The 23225-nt window shown below is 37.8% G+C and overlaps 3 protein-coding genes, 1 non-coding gene and 1 pseudogene across 5 annotated transcripts; 1 reads left to right on the forward strand and 4 right to left on the reverse strand.

The window, feature by feature from the left end:
- Positions 1–151: 151 nt before the first annotated feature.
- Positions 152–4709, reverse strand: LOC106410390 (probable thimet oligopeptidase). 2 transcript variants are annotated; one of them, XM_013850885.3, is made up of 20 exons: positions 4478–4709; positions 4289–4413; positions 4050–4213; positions 3872–3962; positions 3340–3519; positions 3150–3230; positions 2912–2992; positions 2746–2838; positions 2588–2668; positions 2351–2513; positions 2126–2246; positions 1967–2039; positions 1784–1891; positions 1573–1670; positions 1447–1492; positions 1259–1355; positions 883–956; positions 695–799; positions 543–623; positions 152–452 (listed from the first exon to the last, which is right to left on the reverse strand). In XM_013850885.3, the coding sequence occupies exons 1-20, from the start codon at positions 4635–4637 to the stop codon at positions 342–344; spliced, it is 2133 nt and encodes a 710-aa protein (XP_013706339.2). In that variant the 5' UTR covers positions 4638–4709; the 3' UTR covers positions 152–341. The 2 variants fall into 2 exon arrangements, with proteins under 2 accessions (XP_013706339.2, XP_013706338.2); XM_013850884.3 differs by having other exon boundaries at positions 1784–2039.
- On the forward strand, positions 4688–9963 carry LOC106410392 (annotated as a pseudogene).
- LOC125576777 lies at positions 8401–8596 on the reverse strand. The gene has a single exon (XR_007315203.1). It is a non-coding gene; the product is annotated as a U2 spliceosomal RNA (small nuclear RNA).
- Positions 9964–10047: 84 nt separating the features above from the next.
- On the reverse strand, positions 10048–13655 carry BNAA07G24940D. The gene is made up of 4 exons (XM_013849842.3): positions 12801–13655; positions 11615–12046; positions 11041–11365; positions 10048–10954 (listed from the first exon to the last, which is right to left on the reverse strand). The coding sequence occupies exons 1-4, from the start codon at positions 13281–13283 to the stop codon at positions 10812–10814; spliced, it is 1383 nt and encodes a 460-aa protein (XP_013705296.2). The 5' UTR covers positions 13284–13655; the 3' UTR covers positions 10048–10811.
- A 2720-nt stretch (positions 13656–16375) lies between these two features.
- On the reverse strand, positions 16376–21485 carry LOC106410673 (lipoxygenase 6, chloroplastic-like). The gene is made up of 9 exons (XM_048735927.1): positions 20969–21485; positions 19749–20023; positions 19426–19660; positions 18955–19287; positions 18774–18859; positions 18229–18342; positions 17844–18148; positions 17494–17760; positions 16376–17272 (listed from the first exon to the last, which is right to left on the reverse strand). The coding sequence occupies exons 1-9, from the start codon at positions 21348–21350 to the stop codon at positions 16513–16515; spliced, it is 2757 nt and encodes a 918-aa protein (XP_048591884.1). The 5' UTR covers positions 21351–21485; the 3' UTR covers positions 16376–16512.
- Positions 21486–23225: the final 1740 nt, after the last annotated feature.

Raw genomic sequence — 23225 nt, forward strand, 5'->3', positions numbered from 1 at the left:
TAGCCACTTATTATTCTATGTACCAGCTTGAACCACCTCACGTCACGTATGTGCGCCACTACAAACCAGGGCTGGCAAAATTCCACAACCAATTTTTTTTTTTTTAAAGAACCAGAATCAAAAGGTTTAGAACTCAAACCACATAATACAATAGCTAGAATAATGTAGAGATTTATATTATGATTTTTCTTAGCATTTGAAATTCCATACTGAGTCTTCCACTCAATAAACAGATGTCTCCGACAACAACAAAAAGTTGTTCAGCTTGGCAAAACAGTATTTTCAGTTTTCACCAGCCGACAGATTCATTACAGGACATCCTACTGTTAAACGCGTAGATATCACAAACCATACTTTGTCCGGCTCTCAATGTAAGCTTGTGTTGATGGTTCCCTTCCAAGAAAACTGGTGAGAAGTTCCATGGCTTCTTTGCCTCCTCCCTGGGCCAACACCTAATAAGAAGAATAGCTGGCGTTATACTCACAGTCACAGACCACTAAAATTCAAGAATAAACACAAATACGCTTCTGGTTATCGTTTACTTTGTCTCGGAACTGCAAGCCCATATACAGATTCGGATGCCCATCCCCAAACTGCGAAGCAAATATATCAGCAGCAAACACCTGTGGAAAAACAGATAATAGGATTCTCAGATGGTAAGAGCAATCAGCGCGGAGTGCAAATCAATCATTACCTCACTCCATAAGCGGCTGTAACACGTTGCTTCAGAGCCAATTACAGCACGTGGGAAACACGAAGCAGGGTTTGTTCCTTCCACCACTGGTAGCCCTAACATCACCTATAGACAGAGAGACACAACTACATTTTAAGACAATAGCCGTTGCAAATAAACCAGATTGCTTTGAGAGTCTATGCCTTTACCTTTGGATGAAGACTCCTGATTAGCTGGCTAAAGTCCACATCATCCTCCGAATATATTTTTTGATCGAATAAACCTGATCATCAACGTTTCAAGCATCATTAGTCAGTGCCACATTGTACCTTATCATAAGCTTCTTACACCGCTATAATGCCTCTTAGTAAACTTATAATAAGAACCACACAATCTACTGATCTTAATAATAAACCATTAGTCCTAACGATTGTGGCAAAATAAAAAATTTAAGTGGATACACTAAGATAAATCAAAGTTGAGAGGCATATAATCATCAAGATAACTTTTGACTGTAGCAATAAAAACTCTATTTTGATAATGTTTTAGAAAAGAGAACCGAAAACACGTGCAGAGATGTCTCACAGTATAATATCTCCTGAAGCGACTTGAGTGCAGAGAAAGAATATCGCCAACGTTTGAGTGTTTTGCAGACTTCATCAACCAGTGGCTTGGTGATATCCTGCAATTCCAACAAATTAGATAAACCAGTCAGGCTCCAAGGCAACAGGAATAAATCCCAAGTCAACAAATTTGGTGCGAAATGCACTCACCTGGCGATAACCTGATATTAACTTCAAGGTGAAACTCTCATAACACCTAGAGATGCCATAATCATATTCCATCACTGAGGATTTTTGATAATACAGAAAGAATAACACAACTATCAGTTTACTTGCCAGTTTTCCAATAATTGAGATGGAATCTCCCGAAAGTCAGGGTCAACACGTAGGCCTGAGAATCTAGCAAATGAAGCACGATTGCAGATATGTTGGACCTATTTGCCAATAGTTACCAAGGATCATCAGTTCACCACATCCTTTGATATATACAAAAGATATACCAGAGAATTTACACTATTATTCCAACTAACAAATCTCATTCACGTACCAAATGGCCAAACTCGTGGAAAAGATTAACGACCTCAGAGAATCCCAATGGCAAAGCTTCACCACCACCATCCTTTGAAAACTGTGCAATAAGCAACGCAACGGGAATCTGGAGACAAAAAGAAACAAGATAAATGCCAGAACAGGTCCAAATAAAGGTCCGACATGGATGTAAGATTGTCACCTGACATGCACCATTGGAGAACAATGCATTGTTCTGAAGACTCACCACACAGCTGTGACTAAATTTCCCTTCTCTGTCCAACAAAATTGTACTTACAACTAAAAATAAAATGGAGGCTTTGAAACTGAAGCGAATGATGAGCTAAGGTTAATGACGAACCTTGTAAACATGTCAAGATAAAAATAACCCAAAAGCTTTCCAGACCCGGAGTCAAACACGGCAAAAGCTTGAACATCATAATACCAGACATCCGTTTCTGTAACCTCCTCAATTTTTATTCCTGAATAGAGAAATCATAAGATCAGTCAGTAAGCTGTGAGCTTATGACAAAGCAAAAAAATATTAAGACCCCAGAAGATGTATGTGCTCAGACTCTTAACTAACCGAAAAGATCCTGACATATTTTAAAGATTCCGGAAAGGACCAAACTGACAGGGAAATATTGTCGGATATCTCCGAAGTCAAGATCAAACTGCAGCTCCTCTACTCTCTTTATATAATATAAAATATCTTCTACGCCAAATGGAAGCTCCCCTTCTTCTTTCCTCTGATATAGAACCGGACAAGTTAAGTATTCAGAAAGGCATAACCTATTATATGAAATACCAACATTTTATTTACCTTCAGATCTTTCAAAATGGAAAATTCTCTAATAGCCAAATCCGTTAAACTGGAAGAGATGCCCTCCAGGAATCTGATCACCTGGACACAAGAAGGGCCTCAGTACAATCGAGGATGTGAATAATGATAACAAACCACGTGAAGGATCTTTCACAAACCGTTGTTGATGTCTTTGACATCCTATGATCAAGAGCATAATCAGCGAAGTGTGCATAACCAAGTAAGCGAGCTAATCTATGGCGCGACTGAACCTACAAAGACAAGAACATTACGAAGTCTGCTGGAGGCTCCTGCCAAGGGTTTCTGGAGTAAACATGCAAGTACCAATTTTTGTAACACCGGAATATTGGCATCCCCACATCTCTTTCCATATGCCATAGCCACTGTCTTCCTTGTTTTGGCTATCTGCAAAGTTTAAAACAACAGCCAAAATTTGTTGGCCTGAACATAGAGAGATGTTGAAATTGTTCTCCAGTTATACAAAGCTAGCATCAAGAACTGGAAGTGTATATTCCACATTTTCTCTAGCATAGCAATTAAAAAGAAACAAGGGAATTGTTACCTTGCATAACTCTAGAATAGCTGCTACGTGACTACTTTCCAAGGTGAGCTTAAATTCTTTACTTTGAGTTTTATCCAAACTCTGCAGGAAGAAATGCAGAAATGAAAAATAGTTCAGAACAAGTCAAGTCCGAGACAGGTGACGGATTTGCATGTGACAGAGTAAGCTAAATAATATTCAGGTTAATCACCTGAAGAAACTCTACAGGCAAACCAGCAAGCTCAGCCTCAGTAAAGAAAAGACAAGAACTATCTTCATTTAAATTCTGAACGTATCGCAAGCTTAGCTCATCAATTTCATCTTTCAATCTCCCTACTTCCTCTCTTTTTGTTGTCGTAAGGTTCAGACCATTGTGCTCGAAGTCTCTAACCTGTCACTGATTAAACATAAATCAATACTTAACTCCCACAGCTTAGCAGAGACAACAGAAGTCTGCAAGCAACTCTCGCAAATGTAATAAGGCTCATTATCCCATCCGCTTTCTTCTAGAGCAAATGGAGGACGATCATGAACACAAAACCCTAAAGAGTGCTATTTGCTAGTCCATGAGGATAAGAAAACTTCAAAAGTATCAAATTTGCAAGTGAACATGTTGTTAAAGCAACTCAAGGCTGATCAATCCACTTTCAACAATACAAAGTCATGGACTAAAACAGAAGTGTGAAGAAGTATCTGCGAGTCTGCGACAGCCAGTAAAAAGCATATGATTCAGTTTTCCTTACCAGGTACTGTAGGAAGCATTTAGCTTCAGGAGCAATTGATTCTCCCTTTGCAGCATAAATTCTGATAACCCGATAAACATCTTCACGTTTCCTGATAAGCTTGCCACAAAAGATACGATCATCAGTTTCAAAAAAAACAGCATTCCATGCCCCCATCAAAACAGAATCCACAAAACACCTGCAGGAGAGAAGATGAGCGTCTATCTTCAGCTCAGCTTCAGCGCTAGCTTTACGAACATTATCCTGAGGAGATATCATCTTAGGAACCACACAGCATTGTATAAGAGGAAGCAGCCTCGCTTCAAGCTCCGCCAGCGGCAACACAACGTTCTCATAAGAGAGCTAACAAGATTAATCAAACATTCAAGTCAGTAACATTTTTTTTCCATATTGGTGAATCGAGTGATTTCGAGTTACCTTGTTTAGAGGAACCGAGGCAACAGCGTCGTGAACTCGAGTGGACTTGGAGATGATTTCGTCAGCTAAATCGAGAATCTCCTTCGCGGATAGGTTAATGCAGACAGAATCGCATCCGGGGAGACCTAAATTGAGAATCCGTCGTCAGCATTGTGAGATATGGATTCAAGAGAGAGAGAGAGAGAGTACATTTCTTCTTGGATTTTTGCTTGTGAGAGTTGAAAGCGAAGATGGCGAAACTGACGGCGAGTCCTAACAGCCCGGCGGCTCCGGTGAAGGTTACGAGTTTGAGCTTCTTACGGTTAGATCCTTGCGTTTTCTTGTCGTTTCCTTCATCGTCTTCTGACATTTTCGCTATTTTTTTCTCTTTCGGGAAAATAAAATTGGGAGTGGGAGGGAAACGCTTAGAAGGTGTAGTGTGTCCTCGGCTTGCTGAAAGTGATAGACGGACGGGATAATCTTCGTGTGGAGACGTTAAAGAGAAAAAATGGATCATGGTAAAGGCCCATTAAAAGCCCATGAGTATCGTCCTCTTCAAATCAGAAGCATCCATCATCCATACGTTGAAGACAACAAAACATGCATCAAACCTTTCTCTAGCTCCATCTCCGTTTTCTTCTTTCTTCTCCCAGCAAAGCCATCGATGGCTCCGAAATCGAAAGAGAAACCCAAAACCTCACAGCCTCCTCCTGCAATCGAAGATCTCTTCACCACTCTCGATAGGCACATCAATCGCTCTGAATACGAACAAGCCGTCAAGCTCGCTGATCAAGGTACACACAGCTTCTACCTCACTCCTACAATTCTCAGGGGAAATTGAAATTGTGATTTGTTGTTTACAGTTTTGTCGATTGCACCTGCCGATGAGGACGCGATCCGATGCAAACTTGTCGCTCTCGTCAAAGACGATAAGATCGATGATGCTCTCTCCGTCATTCACTCCTTCCACAAGCTTCCCATCGATCTAGGTTTTCAAAAGGTCACTTCTCATAAGAGTAATCGAACTACATTTGTAAAGCTCTAACGGTTTCTCGATTATTGATTTGATTTATCTTAATCAGGCGTATTGCTTGTACCGTCAAAACAAGCTAGAGGAGGCTATTGCGTGTTTAAGAGGCCGAGAGAGAGATTCCGAGACTTCGCTTTTGGAGGCTCAGATTCTCTACCGTCTGGGGAAAACAGATGCTTGCGTGGATGTGTATAAGACGCTCAAGGACTCTGAGATCGAAACGGTAGATGTCAATTTCGTCGCCGGTTTGGTTTCCGCTGGTAAAGCTTCTCAGGTGAAAGGAGCGTTGGAGTCTTGGAGGATCAAACCAACTAGTAGCTTTGAGTTGGCTTTTAACACTGCTTGCTCTTTGATTGAGAACGGTAACTACGCTGATGCAGAACAGCTTTTGCTCACTGCCAGGAGGTATATTAATTATCTCTCTTTTTCTCTGAGAGGTTTAAGACATAATGTTATCAGGATTGGATTGCTCATTATCTTTATCTCCTAGGCGATTTTTTCTACTAGTAACTGTTAATAGGTCTCACACTTCTTGAGGAACACTGGACCTTACTGTTTGGTCTCAGTTCTTTCTGGTCTTATCATCACTGCCAACTGTTTAGTCGTATTATCTTGCTTTTGATAAAGGGCATCAGTCTAGTATCAGGGATGTATTAGATGATCCCCTTTCTTCTTTATTTGTATCAAAATGTCAAGTACATTGATCATTTGGCTACTGATTTTCTAAGTTTTGTACAGTATACACATTTGCTGATAAAGATGATGTTGGTTTGAGACAGAATTGGTCAGGAAACACTCACGGATGACGGTTTTGCTGATGAGGATATTGAGAATGAGCTGGGCCCAATCTCTGTTCAGTTAGCATATGTCCAACAGGTTTTTTTTTTTGCTGCTCGTCTTTTCTTTAAATTTCTGTCAGGATATCTACCATTCCTTAGTAACGTGGTTTTTTCTTCATCAGGTCCTTGGACAAACTCAAGAATCCACCAGCTCTTATGTAGACATCATTAAACGAAACGTTGTTGATGAGTCGTCACTTGCTGTTGCTGTGAACAACCTGATCGCCTTGAAAGGTTCCAAAGATGTTTCTGATGGCTTGAGGAAGCTTGATCGGCTGAAAGACCAAGACTCCCAAATTTTTAAGCTTTCTCAAGCACTTGATGCGAAGCTTTCAAAGAAACATAAGGAAGCTATATATGCCAATCGCGTCCTTCTGCTCCTCCACGCTAATATGATTGATCAGGTTATTGTAACTTGAAATCTTTATTTATGCCTCTTTTTTATTCTTCTTTGCGTATTCGGCTTGACCAGTTAGAAACTGTTTCACCTCAGGCACGAGAACTTTGTGTTGAGCTGAACTGCCTGTTTCCTGAGAGTGTTGTGCCTACATTGCTTCAAGCTGCTGTTTTGGTGAGAGAGAACAAGGCTGCCAAAGCTGAAGAACTTCTTGGACAGTGTGCTGAAAAGTTCCCGGAGAAGTCTAAGTTGGCTCTCTTGGCCAGGGCTCAGATTGCTGCTTCTGCCAGTCATCCTCATGTAGCAGCAGAGTCCCTGTCCAAAATAACTGATATCCAGCACTTTCCTGCAACTGTTGCCACCATTGTCGCACTCAAAGAGCGTGCTGGGGACAACGATGGTGCTGCTGCTGTTCTTGACTCAGCAATTAACTGTGGTCAAATTCGATGACTGAGAACAATAAGCTTAGCATATTGATGCCGGAGGCTGCTCCCTTCAAGCTCAGGCATGGTCAAGAAGAAGAGGCTTCACGGCTATACGAGGAGATTGTGAAAAAAACATAAAAGCACAGATGCTCTGGTTGGTCTCGTGACTACACTTGCTCGCGTCAACGTCGAGAAAGCGGAAACTTATGAGAAACAGCTAAAACCGTTGCCGGGGTTGAAAGCTGTTGATGTGGAGAACCTTGAAAAGACATCTGGTGCAAAACCTATGGAAGGCGCTACTGCTTCAGCGATGCAGGAAGAAGTGAAGAGCAAAGAGAAGGCAAAGAGGAAGAGGAAGAGAAAGCCAAAGTATCTGAAAGGATTTGATCTGGCAAACCCGGGTCCACCTCCGGACCCTGAAAGGTGGCTTCCGAGAAGGGAAAGGTCAAGTTACAGGCCCACGAGGAAGGACAAGAGAGCAGCTCAAATCCGTGGCTCGCAGGGTGCAGTGACCAAGCAAGATAAACAAGAAACAGCTCCTTCAACTTCAAAGTCAAGCCAAGCGACTAATAAGAGTGCAGGTGCTGATCATTCGAAGCCTTCTTCCTCTAAGGCCTCGAAGAAGAAGTCTAGGAGATGAACAGTTTACTAAAAACCCAATAAAGGACTAGTTAAAATCACAACACAAGAGCTGGATTTATCAAGTTTTAGGTTTTTGTTTGTTTGTTTATTATCAAATTTTAGTCGTCTTGGCCCTCGAAAGATTTTGGTTCATTTCTTCTCTCTTTTGCATTAAACAAAGAATCGTTTCTCTCTGAGTGGTCAAAGCTGCAGCTTCCGTTGCTAAGGCTGACTATGTTTATATATCTATTTGTTTTCTTTAAGTTTTGCTGTGTTTCCTCGGAGGTTTTGTTATAGTCTTAGTCTTGTCAAAATAGAACCTGTCTCTCTATCGAAGTTTATGCATTTGCAAATTTTGATTTTTATATTTGAGTGTTTCATTTTGTCGCTTGCTGAATCTTTGTTTTATAAGAATTCCATGAAAGCATAATCCGAGAAATATGTGGGAGATGAAGATAGAAAACGCTTTTAACTTACCTTAGGGCTTTCTACATTCGATTCTAGATAGATTTTCACCATCTTTTAGATGCAAATGGGGATCTCAAAGCTCAGTAATCTATGTAGCTGTATCACCATTCCCCAAGGAGAGGAATGTGTACATGATGCATTGCAGGAATACACATTTGGTGTGTGTTACTTTCCTGGTCATTGACCTTGAATACAACTCTACCAGTGACTACAAATACCGATTTCCACAGATTGTGGAGCGTTCATGCTAGCTATTGTGCACGTTTAAGGAAATTAAAATGAACTATCTCTCTCCCTTCGGAGATGCTGAGAGCATTGGCTGTTTTAAAAGTAACAATTTAACTATTGATTTGGCGGAATGAGCCAGGCCCGTGCAGTAGTGCAACGCATGGGCGACTCATAGAGACTCAGATAGCAAGCTATCTTGATAAGTCTCTTCCCTTAAAAAATAGAGTTAATATCGTGTGATCCAATGGACCACATATCAGATATTAAACTGATAAGAACAGATACTACACTTGATCTTAGCCAAAAGGCCGAGAAAGGTATGATTTGAAAGTTAGACTCAGCTTCCTTTTTATAGTGCCAAGCTTATGCCCAACGCTTCTATACTTAGCGATGTGGGACGTTGGAAATAGCCTTTTTAGTTTTCTTAGGCATCTTTTCTATCTTCAACCAAACAAGTGGGCTTCATTTACTTGAACCCAAGTATGGTCTTCCCAAGACCGCTTTGCTTCCATATTCTTACTTCTTCTTCTTTTTGCTCTCATCCTCTTTCGTTGGAGGAGGGTCATGGTTTGTGTAGTACCATTGAACAGCCCACGATAGCCCCAAATCAATGTTCTTGTCTTCTTGCAGATCTTTTCAGAATCAAAGAAACATTAGCTAAGAGAAACATCTTTGAACTATTTATTTCTAGCTTTCTTGTTCTTGTTCTTGCTATCAGTTTTCAGTTTTTACATTTCTTTTTGGTAACCAACTCCAGTTTTTCCTACGCATCTCTCTGTTTCTGGTCATCTGCTTGGTTGGCACAAAGAATCAAATATTTCTTACATTTTTTGTTCTGTCTGAAAATTAGACATCTTTGGTCAACTTTCTATACATATTTTTAAAATGAAAATGGATGGGTTTGATGCAACAGAAAAAGTATCGATCAAAATGTTAAGAAGTATGAAATGGATGGGTTTTCTACTGCATCTTCAGAACCAACAGAAAGAATCTATGATGACAGAGGACTCTGGTCTGCAAATCTACTCAAACATAGATGTAGACATGTAAGTGCCTATTTTTTTCTTTCTTGCATCAAGTTTGACTGTTTGAGCACATGTATTCTTTAAAAAGACATACAAACTCTTCTGATCGAGGCTTTTGGACGTGATTCCAGAATATACATGTATTAATAAACAAGTATTAACGGTTACATCCGGATCCATTTGGTTCCATAAGCAGATCAAAATATTACAGTTACTCTACCGGGAAGTCAGCTGGACATGTGACTCCTTATGGCCGATAAGTCGAAAAGTTTGTGGTGAAATTCAACATCAATAATGTGTCAGCGCAGGGAGAGAATGGACACAATAGTGGTATAGAAAAAAAATGAGGATGATATGATCATTAAGAGAGTTCAAACGAGCCGTATGTGTTCTCTAAAAGTCAATGGCTCTGGACCTGAACCTAGTTTCAGGTTCATGTATGTCAGATCGTAAGGAATGCAGATGCATTTGTTGCCTACGGGTAGGGATGTTAACAATGGGTTTTTACCCATAGGGTACCCTAAACCCGGTTGGAATTTAAAAACCAAAACCCGTATATTCAGTTTTCAAAATTCGCGGGTTTATTTTGGGCGGGTCTTGATTTATAAATTACCCGTTCGGGTTTTACCCTATCGGGTTTCGGGTACCCTATGGGTTTTTAAATATATATATATTTATAATTGAAAGGACGACTTTTACCCTAATTTTTAAGGATTTAAATGATTGAAATCAAAAATTAGATGTATAAATCAAAACATACAATGCCCACTATTAAATTTTGCACTCTCTATAACTTATTTATTTACTTACATTATGGATATAGTATAAATTTGCAAATTGAAAATTATGAATGATGAAAATTTTATTTGTTACTTTATACAGAAAATAAATTTGATAATTGAAAATTAATCAAATTTAATACAAAACATGATTAAAATTAAATATTCAATACATATAAATTTAAGTTAAAACTATAAAACTTTAACTAAAAAACCACAAAACTCAAAAAAGAGTTTTTTCGGGTACCCGTGGGTAACCCTAAAGTTCTAGGGTTTTTCGCGAGTTACCCTAATAGTACCGGGTTCTTTTCGGGTTTTATAGTTTAGGGTATTTTCTGGGCGGGTTTAGTTTGGGTTCGGGCCGGGCCGGGTTTTTTTGCCCATGACAACATCCCTACCTACGGGTTACAAGGAACAGGTGGACTTAAGTAGTAAGTGGCAAGACACCTAATCACAAACCAGAGATATAATTTTGGTTTTATGGTCTAATAACTAATGATCTTCCAATCGCATTCATACGAGAAGAAAAAAACCGAAGACTTGAGGTGTATAAGAAAAAATCAATCAAAGCCTCGCCAATAAAAGCTTATAATACACTGTACACGTAAGCAAATTAATAGAAGCTCATGACAAGTTTCTTCTCCTCTCAAAAAAAATTAAAAATGTTACATATGTGGCAAAAGGGTTAAAAGAAACTGTGTATGATACACCAAACCTTTGTTTTTGTTGTGGTCATTCAGAAGTGAAAACTACAGTCCTCCCAAGTACAAAGGTAACAAGAGAGAGCTCAATGAAGAATATTGTGTTAATCAGATGCCTGTCTACTGTCCATCCGAATATCGTTATCCCACCTGGATTCATCTGCAAATACAACACTGCAACACAACAATCATCTATAATCAGCTCATCATGACCTGTTTGACGCAAAAGGAAAGAAAAAAAAGGGTGAAACAATCCTCACCGAAAGCTTGTCTTCTGTGATATGAAGACATGGACATGTATGAAGGAAAGTGGCTGTTATTACAAGCAGGCATCCGCATGTAGTGATCCATTGATTCCATATCACTTTCTGAATTGGAAATCCGAAAGGAGATGGGTGGATTCGTGGTGGCTTCCAAGTGAACTCCACTCGGAGAAGCTCTTATTTGAGTTGAATCCGTAGATGAGCAAGAAATTAGCGCATGCCACTTACTTGCAACTGATGCTATTGCTTGAGCTCTGTGAGATATCTTCGTTGCTGCGTGTAGACATAATATGATTCCAACAACTTGGACCACCGCCGAGACCTGAACATAAACCTTCCAAGCTTAACCTCACCAGAAAAAAACATTAAGAGCATGAAAGCGCTTGAACTCAACTGTATTTCACACCTTATAAGTAAAAAATAGATTTACTCTATAAATAAAATAATTTATTTATTTTTATTAATCATTCTAGTTTTACTCCAAAATAGAATTACTTTATTTCGAAGAAAAAAATAGAGTAAACCAGTAGAAAAACTCTAACCAGTAACGAAGAAGAAGAAGGTGACTTACAGCAAAATCACCACCGTTTATATAAGTGATACGCCCACTGTACGCAGTGGTTTGGAAAAGTGTAGTGAACTGGCTAGCTGTAACAACCAGAAACTGCAGAACCAGAAAGATGCGGAACCTATGGCTTATTTTGGATAGGTAACGGCGCAAATTAGTGTGCTCGCCGATGAAAAAGGAGATTTCGGACTCCTCATCTAAGAGCTTTGCGTAATCTTCAAAGTGAATGACTTGCAAGTTGCAGACCAAATGAAACATGGAGCTTGCAGCTAGAAATATAGTGCTTAAGTAAGTCCATGATAAGATCATAGATAAGAGGATAAAAACAGATAGCCACGGCTGGTCATGAGGTACATATAACATCCGAATAATCTCTCGAACAGCTTTCAGAACAACACATATGAGCGACCATAGTCCAAGCAGTTTCACAGAGTTCTGCAACGAGGTAAAAGAGAAGAAAAAAATCAGCTTTCCACATCAGATGCTTACTTTTATCACAAAAAATCCCGAAGTTCTGATTTCAAGCAAAATAAACACTTCATGCAAAGTTTATAAATTACAAGATCGAGTTACAATTGAGAAAATAAAAAAAATATTAGATGTTGTGATTTCAGAGGATTTCTGGAGGATTACAAGATTTGGTTTAGAAACTCCTAATAAAGGGAAAAGTTAGATACTATATAATCAGACATTACAAATTTTTTTTAACACTAGTTAAATTACCAATTACATCATCATCACATAATCTTTTATTCTATTACGTATAATGATCAACTACCTGCAACATCAGTATACTATCGTTTTGGACATTAGAAAAGGACTCCGGCTCAAAACCTCTTCCTAATCTAAAAAAAAAATACATTCTAGAATTAATGTAAAAATACATTAAGAACAACCGATAATGTTCGGGACAAAACTAGCACTAACATGTTGTGGTTTCAGACATTCAAAGACGGTGTTCGGTCCAAAACCTCCACCTAGAAAAGCACACTAGAGATCTAGATGTCAGTTTCAGTTCTCAAGATTGAAACACACATTCTAACAAGAATGTGTCACAGCAGAGGAAGAAGAAGAAGAAGAAGCAGATCAGATCATATGATATGTAGAACCAGTGATCATTCACAATCAACCAAGAATCATCATCACATAAAGAAAAGAAAAAAGAGTAGAAGAAGAAGAATAAAATCACCGAGATTTGCTGCATATAGTGATCCTTGAGGCGTCCCATACGACCACTGAGTTGATCAACGAACAAAAACTCCCTAATCCCATACTTCCTCAAGTTATGCGAAACGCAGAGCAGAGACACACCAGCCAGACACGCCTGCGAGACAACGATGTTGAGCTCAAAGCTCTTGTTCTGATACCTCTCACACCCTTTACAATGTCCTAACTCCAACACTGTCACCGGAAGCACCAAACCGATCGTCAAAAACACGATCCACGACAAGACAAGGCTTCGCGTTGACGACTGGTTAAACCCGAGGAGCGCCAGAAACATCTCTAGCCTTTGCAGTGTTTGACTGAGGTCGTCGTCTTCTTCGTCTGGCGGAGGTTGTTCTTGATGAAGCAACGGAGTTTCAACGGGTGGTGATTGGTCACTAGACATCAGAGCTTGAATACGTTTGTAGAAACCAACGGCGACGGATACGATCTCATTCAAAATCGACATCTGACCGTTCAAACTCCCCGTCGACGGCTGTGATTCATCTTTCCGGTTAATCGGAATTTTGAGAATCAGAAGAAATGAGGGATTGGTAAATTAGAGGGGAAAGTTTATAAAAAATTAAATTTCTGTGTTATGTGGTTTTAGACCGTTAGATTGGGTGTTAGACTGAAGATTCAACGGTCGATGAGGAACAGACAATGCACCCACCTGATTCTTCGTTTGGGACGTGGGAAAGCATAATACTTTGGTACTCGATATAGATTTAAACTTACTTTATAATATTTTTGCTGACGGTCACAGTTCAGAGTGTAGAACGTTTGATTTTTTTTATTTTGGTTGACCAAATATATATACAAGATTATCTATGATTCTTTCAATTGTTTTTCTTAAATTACATCTTTAATTATAAAATAATATTAAAATATTGAAATATATGGAAATTAGAGATGAATTTCACTATAAAGAATAGATAAGCAATAAAAATTGTTGTTTATATTTATATAAACTTTATATAAGCTCTATATACGGTAATTGTTAATTTATGATTTTAGTGATCGATTCATATATTTATCAAAAAAACAAATTATATTATTATTTTGTGGAATTATGTCTATTAATTCAATTTAGAACCATAAAATCATTAACTAATCAAATATTTGAGATTATAATTCAATTTAAGTACTAATTCATATCTTGGGTTCAAAATTTTCAATTTTCAAGCTTTAGAAGGTTTTAAATAAGGGCAATTCTCAATAATAGCACATTTTGAAGTTTATGTCTCAAAAATAGCACTAGAAGGAGAAAGTCACAAAAATGACATTCATTAAAGGGTAAAATATCCCTAATACCTTTGGTTTAAAATGAAATAAACAAACAAAAATAAATAAAATAAAAATAAAAAAAAATTAAAATTAAAATAAAAAGAAATTTTTTTTATAGTTTCAGATTCGAAATTTTTATAAATTTTTTTCGAAATTTTTTTTTTGAATTTTTTTTATTTTTTTTTTCAAATTTTCCTTTTATAATTTAAAAATAATTTTTGAAACTGTTTTAAAAAATTTTATTTTTTTATTTCAGTATTTATTTTTTATAAAATTTTAAACCCTAATTCCAAAAACCCACCCCCTTAACTCTAAACCCTAAGTTTGGATTAATTAACCCAAGAGGTATAAGTGTATATTTACCTCTTTAATAAAACCTATTTTTGTGACTTTGAGCCTTGAGTGCTACTTTGGGAACAAAAACTTGGTTTGGTGCTATCCTAGTATTTTTTTCTTTAAATAATACATAAACCTTTTTTTACAACATACATAAACCTTTTTTGAAGTGTCAAATAAATCTGTTCAGATGTTTTCATAAATCAGACTGGTATGGATATAGTTTTTTTATTCGGGTTTGATTTAGATCTTAGATTCAATTATAAATGCCGAGGTCTAATTCGCAGATACCACCAAAATCCGTTTCTTTATCTCCATGAAGATCATTACAATGAAATAAAGTTGAGGGCCTGCAAATCTTGAGTGGTTTCAGTCCTTCAGAATCAGATCCCATCTAGTATTGCATTTTCCTTTTCCTGGTCTAATATTATATTGGATAATTGTCAATAATAGCACCTTTTGAAGTTTATGTCTCAAAAATAGCATTAGAAGGAGAAAGTTACAAAAATGACATTCATTAAAGGGTAAAATATCCCTAATACCTTTGGTTTAAAATTAAATAAATAAATAAAAATAAATAAAAATAAATAAAATAAAAATAAAAAAAATGAAAAAAATAATTTTTTTTTATAGTTTCAGATTATATGTTTTCAGATTCGAAATTTTTATAATTTTTTTTTTGAAATTTTTTTTTGAAATTTTTTTTATTTTTTTTTTCAAATTTTCTTTTTATAATTTAAAAATACTTTTTGAAACTGTTTCTAAAATTTTTATTTTTTATTTTAGTATTTACTTTTTATAAAATTTTAAACCCTAATTCCAAAACCTCATCCCTTAACTCTAAACCCTAAGGTTTGGATTAATTAACCCAAGGGGTATAAGTGTATATTTACCTTTTTAATGAAACCTATTTTTGTGACTTTGAGCCTTGAGTGTTAATTTGGGAACAAAAACTTGGTTTGGTGCTATCCTAGTCTTTTTCTCTATTATATTTTTATACGTCATAAGAATACACAAAAAATAAACTATAAGATACTATTGTGTGATCAGTTCAAAATACTCCATGGGGCATTATATGAGGAACACGAAGCGTCGAAGCCCAATGTCTAAGTGCCGCTACAAGATCTCATAGGGCGACCTGCTAATAACACCATTTTTTTCTCCAAATAAACTTTTATCTGATTACGAAACTGATTATGCTATTAGATATGGGTTCTGCAATGCACCATGTAAACAAAATGACGATAAGGTAAAACATGGTCATATTATTACTTGTTTGTTGGTAGTTGGAACTATAGCTGGACAGTAATTGTGAAAAGGTACTGCTATCAGCGCGCCGTTCAATATTATATCATAGTTGCTAGGTAAAAAAAAATTAAACCTTCAAATTTTAATTTTTAGGTATTTTAGTATTTTTTCCTTTCAAGTTTTATAGTATTACTGATTTTGTTATGAGTACTTACATGTATATTGTAAATAAAATATATTCACTAACGCTTTTCAATAAAAAACCTTGTACTATTTCTAAAATTTATATTATTCACAAATATAAATATATAAAATCAGGAACTTTGATTATTACAACACCAAATTGAATGTGTGGTGTGGCACCCTTTGCCCCCTCCTCAGCCGGCATTGACTGCGATTACAAAGACAGCATACAATGACAACATTGACAAGAAGCATACGAAGTGGTTTCTGTAGACTATTGTGGTGTTTTATTATTTGCAATTTGGTTTTCGGTGTCCCAAAGTATACTTTACTATGATAATAATGATACCCATTTACAGATTTTATTTATTTATCAGAAAATGCCCGTGTCGGGAAAAAAATAGTCAAGACCATTTTCCACTTTTTTTAATTAGCGATGAATTTAGCTTTAGTCCACTGTCAGTCCTAAATTTTTATAAAAAATATAAATTTATGCAATACGATACAAGTATAAAACTTCTTGCATTACTACCATGATACATTGATAAACGAAGAAGGAAAAAACATAATAATCCTCATATATATTTTACAGATATAGACTCTACCACCAAAAAAAAACCCATACAACATAATAATCACATAAACTATATGGAAATGCTATTTGGAATACCACGGCCAGTGACTCCATGTGGTGAAGTAGGTAGAAGTAGCTCGTAAGGAGGCATCCCAGCACCTGTTCTGTTCTTCAGTTTCTTATCTTTGTTTCTCTTGTTTATCTTCTTCTCTACCTCCTCAAGCTCCTCCGAAAACTTGCTAAAATACTTAACCACTTCCTCATCTTGAAACCAACGTCTCTGATTCTCTTTCAGGTCGATCAAGTACTCTTCGTCAGCGGAATGCGTCGAGAGCGTCTCTTGCACCGCCATCACTTTCGTTGCTTGCAGTTGTGTCGGCAAAGAGCTTAGGAAGCTGTACTGAGGGTTTCTCATGAACATTTCGTACTCCGGATCGTTTTCTTGTGGTATAAGTTTCCTCAACAGCGTAGGTCGGTTCGGGACGTACCCTCCGAACGGGTACTGACCAAAGTTGATGGCTGCGTGTTGTCCCGAGGCGATCCATATCATGTTGGTTAGGATCTCGGTCAAGTCTTGTGCTGTGTTGAGTTTAGGCCACCAAGGCTCGTCTTTCTTGTCGTAGTGACCTTTGTTCTTGATCTCATCCCACCAAGCTTGGAGCTCAAAGTCGGAGGCTATGGATTTGGGATCAGAGTAGAAGTGTTTCACATAGGATTCAACTAGGTTCTTGATTGCTTTCCAGATCAAAAGACCATCTGCTGCGTATGGATAGTCTTCGATCACAAGCTTCACACCACATTCCTCTGAAGCATCCTCCTCTGCCATTCCCCTATATATGATGTCATATCGCATTAGATAGAGAGACATACAAACTTTAGCATAAATGGCTATAAATAAAAAAAATCATAATATCATAAAACCCTAAAACAATAGAATTAATTATCTTATTAATAAGTACTAAACTAGATAATCAAAATATTTGGAATATTTTCCAAATATTCTCTCTGCATCACATCTGACCAAACTAAAAGAGTGTTGTCTTTTATTAACCTTCGAACAAGATCAGCAGGAAGTCCTTCCATGTCAAACCGCCACATACTCTTGTATGCCGCAGAGCTTAGTTCCATCGAGTATTTTCCTGGAGTGAAGCAACTTTCGATGATTCCTCCTCCATTGATTAGACTCTTACGTGCACGTGCATTGATCTCTAGCGTGTAGCGCATGTGAGGGTGAAGCAGCTTGTAAACCGGATGCATTGTACTCAACTGTCTGTTGGTAGCAATGATGTATGGCTCCATGGAAGCGTGAGTCCTTAGCCTGAGGGTTGCAAAAAAAAAGACATGTCTCTTCAATACATCAAGAGAGACCACAAAATCAAAGCTCAAGTTAACTTATGTTACCAGTGGTTCACTAGTTGATGAACACCAGCATCATTTGAGCAGACATGAGCTTTGGCTAGTTTCCACATCCAGTGAGTGGTAGCGTCATGTCCATGCACATAAACGAACTTGTTATCGTTATCCGGCGTGGGAGGCAACGAGAGCTCTATAGCCAACGGCCTCAGTGCACCCGCCTTTGAATAGAAGAAGATTGTTCTTGATGCATATGTTTTTCTTGGATCTTCTTTGAGGGAGTTTATCTTGTCTACAAAGGGTAAGAGCATGTCATGGTAGTCCAATAGAAACAACCTCTTCTCTTCAAACGCCTGAATTCACCAATATATTAACCCTTTTAGTTTTGTGATCAACAACATGAGAAGATTCTTATAGTACACTATTACAAAACCTGTTCCAAAGTCATTCCATAGTGTAAAACTTCTTTAGCAATCACTTCTTCTGTGAGAGCAGATTCTTGTGATCCATATATATCAGGGTCAAGCTTGCTTCGAATTGGCAGCTCCTATCAATACACACAACAAATTTCATAAGAGAAGTACCATAGGATAGCATTAAAATACATTTTTATTCTAAAAATAGTATATAAAAAACAATTTCAAAAGCATTAATTTAAAATTGAAAAGACATTTTTATTTTACATTTTGGGTTTGAGTTTAGTGAATAGGGTTTTATAGTTTAATATTTAGGGGTGGAGTAAGGGTTTAGGATCTGAAGTAATTTAATTATTAACTGATTGAAATACTATATGTTGGCTACCATTTTTTAAAAATACATTTAATCAAAAATACATTAACATTTGGGTTTATTATTTAGTAAGTATTCTCTTTTTATGTGATTTTTGTCATACCTTTTTGTGCTATAAAAGGCATTTGACATTTCCGAAACTCTCACAGAATAAATTTTTGATTTTAAAAATGGTGGAAAATAACATACCTTCAGAAGCTCAATGTTCACAGGGTTGACACCAGCGAGAGCCTGACGTCCAAACTCATTGTCGCGCAGCCACGCAAACCTGTCAGCTGAACAACCAAACCAGAAAACACATAATATGTATATATTTCAAGAATGATTACACTCTGAATGAGAGACCATTTCAAGAATGACAAAAGGTTACATTTAATAACGGCAGGAGTATCGTATTTTAGTAGTGTTTCCCCAACGTTGAGGATCCCATCCACGAAACCGCCAAAAACCCCGCTAATGCCTGTGTCTTTTGGTTCAGTAGGTCTCAAGACAATGTCACATTTGTATAATTTATCGATATCCGAGAAGCATGTGAATGGAATGTCTAAGTTAGACAATGCAGCTGCAATAGATGGGACTAGGTTGTGAAAGAGAGCTTTTAATCTCCCAGCTGTAAAAGTGTCTCTCTTGATATCCTCGAATTCTTCGTCTCTTGGAACATAAAATTCTTCCTTGTCTTTACCTCTGCTCTCACAAGGTGGATCTGAATGATATAACCATGCAAGTCAAGAACCAAAGACAATATGTTAATATATTTTTTTGGTTTAAATGTTAAATTATATATATGTTAATATTACTTAGTACTATGTAAAGTGAGTTAGAGAGAAGAGAGATGGATCACCTCTTGAAACGAGAGTCCGGCCAGACCTGCAGCGTCTTGGATACGGCCTCTCTGGTCCACCAAGAATAGGCCTAACTCGATCTTTTTTACGTGGATCGCCTAAATCGTTGTAAACATCGTAGTCATAGATCCTCTCATGAGGCTTTCTTTCGCCTTTTCCGTTACCACGGACACTCCTCAAGTCCTTTTCTCGTAGTTCTTTGATCCCGGCAGGAGTCTGGGAAGGTAAGCATGGCTAGTGAAACAACATCAAGAATAATAGTTAGGTGAAAGATGTTTAAAGAAATAAAATGAACTTTGATGATAAGAAGAAGTGTTCTCACTTGACTTCTGAAGATTATTCTGCCTTCGGGGTTATCATTCCTGGAGTGGATCCAAGTGTTACCAGGGAAGAGAATGGTGTCACTTCCGTCACGGATGATAATCTCCGACAAGCAAATCTCTGAGGAAAGGAGGTTGGTGACAAGAATGGCACCTGGTTTACCAAAGTCAGTCGGTACAGTGAAGGTGGCGGTGAACTCAAGGTTTCTAGGATCATTCCGAGCCTTGGGGAGTCCTAGCACTGGAGTTTCTAAACTCCTCCTACCTGAACCAGTTTCTGTAACATATAAAAAACAAACATTGTGTCACCGACTCACCATCCAAGTTAATATTTAATAGAGAAGAAGCCTGTGCTGGTAAAAATGTTAACCCTATTGATATCCTTTTTTACTGCAACTATAAACATTTAACTGGACATTTCCAATGCCCAAAAATAATATTGTAATTTTCAATACTATAACACTATTATTTTCAATATAATCTAATTATTTATTAAATTTTATATAAATTAAAAAAATTATAATACAACATGTGGCAGATGAGTACAAGTTTTTAAAGGATACTGATACTCTGAAAACATATAATAAGAGATCTAAATAATGTTGTGTTAAAAAAAAAAAAAATCTAAATAATGTAGAACGGAATGAAAAGTCAAGTATCGTTTTCTACATTATTTAATACTCTCACTAGCTTATTATATAGTCTTAGAATAAATGAGAAACCGGATTTGATAAATTCACAATCTGGCACAAAAATACACAAACTAAGATATTCATACAATAAAAGTAAGAAAGAAAAAAGTCAGATCTAGCGAGGAAGATGAAAGATTCAGTTTTGCAGCAAAGTGATCATTACAATGACCAACTAGTTCCGACAGAAGGGCCATGGCAGCAAAGAGGGAGAGATAAGAATTGTGATCATTGTGGTCCTTTTAACTAACAACCAACCACTTATCAAAATTTAATAACCATGTAATTATCTTAATTATACACGAGTGAATAGCTGTGATCTTGAGTTTAGCACCAAAAAAAGATGAAATCAAGAATCAAAACCTAAGTCCAGGATAAATCCAAGAAAGGCAGAAACGACCAAACTGGTAAAAACTGGGACTGAATCTATGTGTTTGGTTTTGTTCTCTAGCTCAAAATAGTGATAAACTGATTTGTATTTTTTTTTAAAGCAAATATAATTTTAGAAACAAAAGAAGTAAGTGAAAACGAACCAGGATCTATATCTTCACTAACAAGCTGAACCAACATCCCTTGACCGACAGCTTTCATTAAAAGCTCAAACTGATGCCCGAGCCTCTCGGTTAGCTTCTCCCTCATCTTCCTCCTGATCTTCACGACCGCCATAACCGTTTTTGTTCCTGTATACTTAGATCTCTGCCATGGAAACGCAGGAGAGCTACTATATACGACTGATCTGTTTATACTTTTCTCATCTTCTTGATCCACCGCCTTTTCTTCCCGCGAGATCACAGCTCGAACTTGTCTGGAGAGAGGAACTCGGTGTTGTAGCCTACGTGGAAGTACGGGAAACGCCGGAGATCTCACTAAGCCGACGCCGTATAAGTTCGTTTTCACCGGAGACGCTATAAACATTTTTATTTTATTTTTTATTTTTCTCTACAATTGGAGAGAGAGAGCGAGCAAGAGAGCTGATAAATAACGCCAGCGTGAATCGTTTGTATCGTGGACCTCGTGCTAGAGGAATTCGGACGTGTGAAACGACTGCGTTTTGGTAAATTTTCAGTACACATTTCCCAACTACGGTAAAACTAAAATGACGACAATTCTTACGGTCAAACAAATGATCCTGTCCGAGCCAAAATATATGCGTGTAAGAGCGCGTGAGTTACATTTTCCACAAGTAGAAAGCCACGTGTATGACTGGTCAGTGGGATAAGCGGCATGGAAGTTTATGAGTTTTTTTTTACTTCAAAACGCGACAAAACTTCCTTGTCAACGCAATAAAAAAAGGTCAGTGGGATAAGCGGCATGGAAGTTTATGAGTTTTTTTTTACTTCAAAACGCGACAAAACTTCCTTGTCAACGCAATAAAAAAAGGAACAATTCTGTATCTTTTTTTTTTTGGGTCAAAAACAATTCTGTATCTTTTGTGTTATGACGTACGTATGTATCTATCTAGTATAAAACAAAACACCGAATCTTAGGGCTGGGTAACTTTGTTGCACAAAAAAGGGCTGGGTAACTTCTCGGTCTTTTGTATGTTATTTCATTAAATTTGAAAATTGTTTTCAATATATACTCATCACCAATTGACTGTGAGTGAGAGAACGGATAAGAGAGAGAGAGAAAACAGATCTGTCATAGGGTCCGGCGACGGGCAGCGCGTTCGCGCGCGTGCCGTCACCGGGGCCCCCAGCCATTAGTAAAGCTGCCGTTTCAGTTTCGGTTTCGTCTCCTCTTCTTGCCGCCTTGCTTGAGCTCTGGAAAAAGGTCGTCTATGGCGGATCTGTCTCTGACACAAGGGCGCGGTCGGGGTGAGGTAGGCGTGGTGAGGTTTCCTCGTTCGGTCTTTTGGTTTTGTCTCCGGGAGGCGGAGGCTCTTTCAGCTCCGCCGACGCCGGTTCCTGTCCCCGCGTGGTAGAAGCTACCTTAGCTCTGACGGCGTCGGTTTAGATCTCGGGGGGCGAAAGCGTTCCGCTGCTTTGCCTCGCCGCCTTGGGTCCCTAGGGTTCGTTTTTTAGGGTTTGTTCTCATTTTTCTTTTAGTTTTAAGGTTCTGGTTTGTTTGGGTGGGGGGAGATCCCGTAGGAGGGTGATCGAAGCTCGACCATGGTTAATGGTGTTAGGTCGCGCGAAGCTTCTATCTCGGTGATGGGTTTGAACGGTTTCGGTTGAGCTCTCGAACTATCGATTGACGCTCTCCGAGTTTAGTTTTCACCGGAGAGGAAGGCGTTTGCGGTGGCGATGTGTGGATTGTGTGGTTTCCGATTCTCTCTAGTTAATCGAAGGTTGGTCTACCTGGTGATGTGCCGAAGGGGGGCGACGTCTGAGCCGTAGCGTGTGTCCGCGCGGCGACGGGGCTTCTTCGAACTGATCGGGTGTCGTAGGTGGGCTTTGGGCCCGGTTGGTGATTTGCGTTTTTTTGGACCCGTTTATTTGGCCTTTGTATTGTGTTAGTTGGGCTCCGCCCGTTTAGTGAAAATTTCAATTTGACGGAAAAAAAAAATACTCATCACCAATTGAACATTTGGGTTTTCGTTCTAAAACAAAATTATGAATATATAGTACCTATTTTCACAAATTATAGTGTATTAAAAACAGAATAAATCACATTGCCTAACCCGTATAATAGGATATATACAGACACATGCAATATCCTAAGTTTTTTTTTTTTTGCAATATCCTAAGTTGATAACGTACGTCTATTTGAATTTTTTGAACCTTTAAAATATATATGAATGGTTAGAAACAAAATATACATGAAAAGATAAAATTATAATTATATATT

This window comes from Brassica napus, chromosome A7 (assembly GCF_020379485.1).
Source record: "Brassica napus cultivar Da-Ae chromosome A7, Da-Ae, whole genome shotgun sequence".
In the NCBI taxonomy this organism is placed as follows: Eukaryota; Viridiplantae; Streptophyta; class Magnoliopsida; order Brassicales; family Brassicaceae; genus Brassica; species Brassica napus.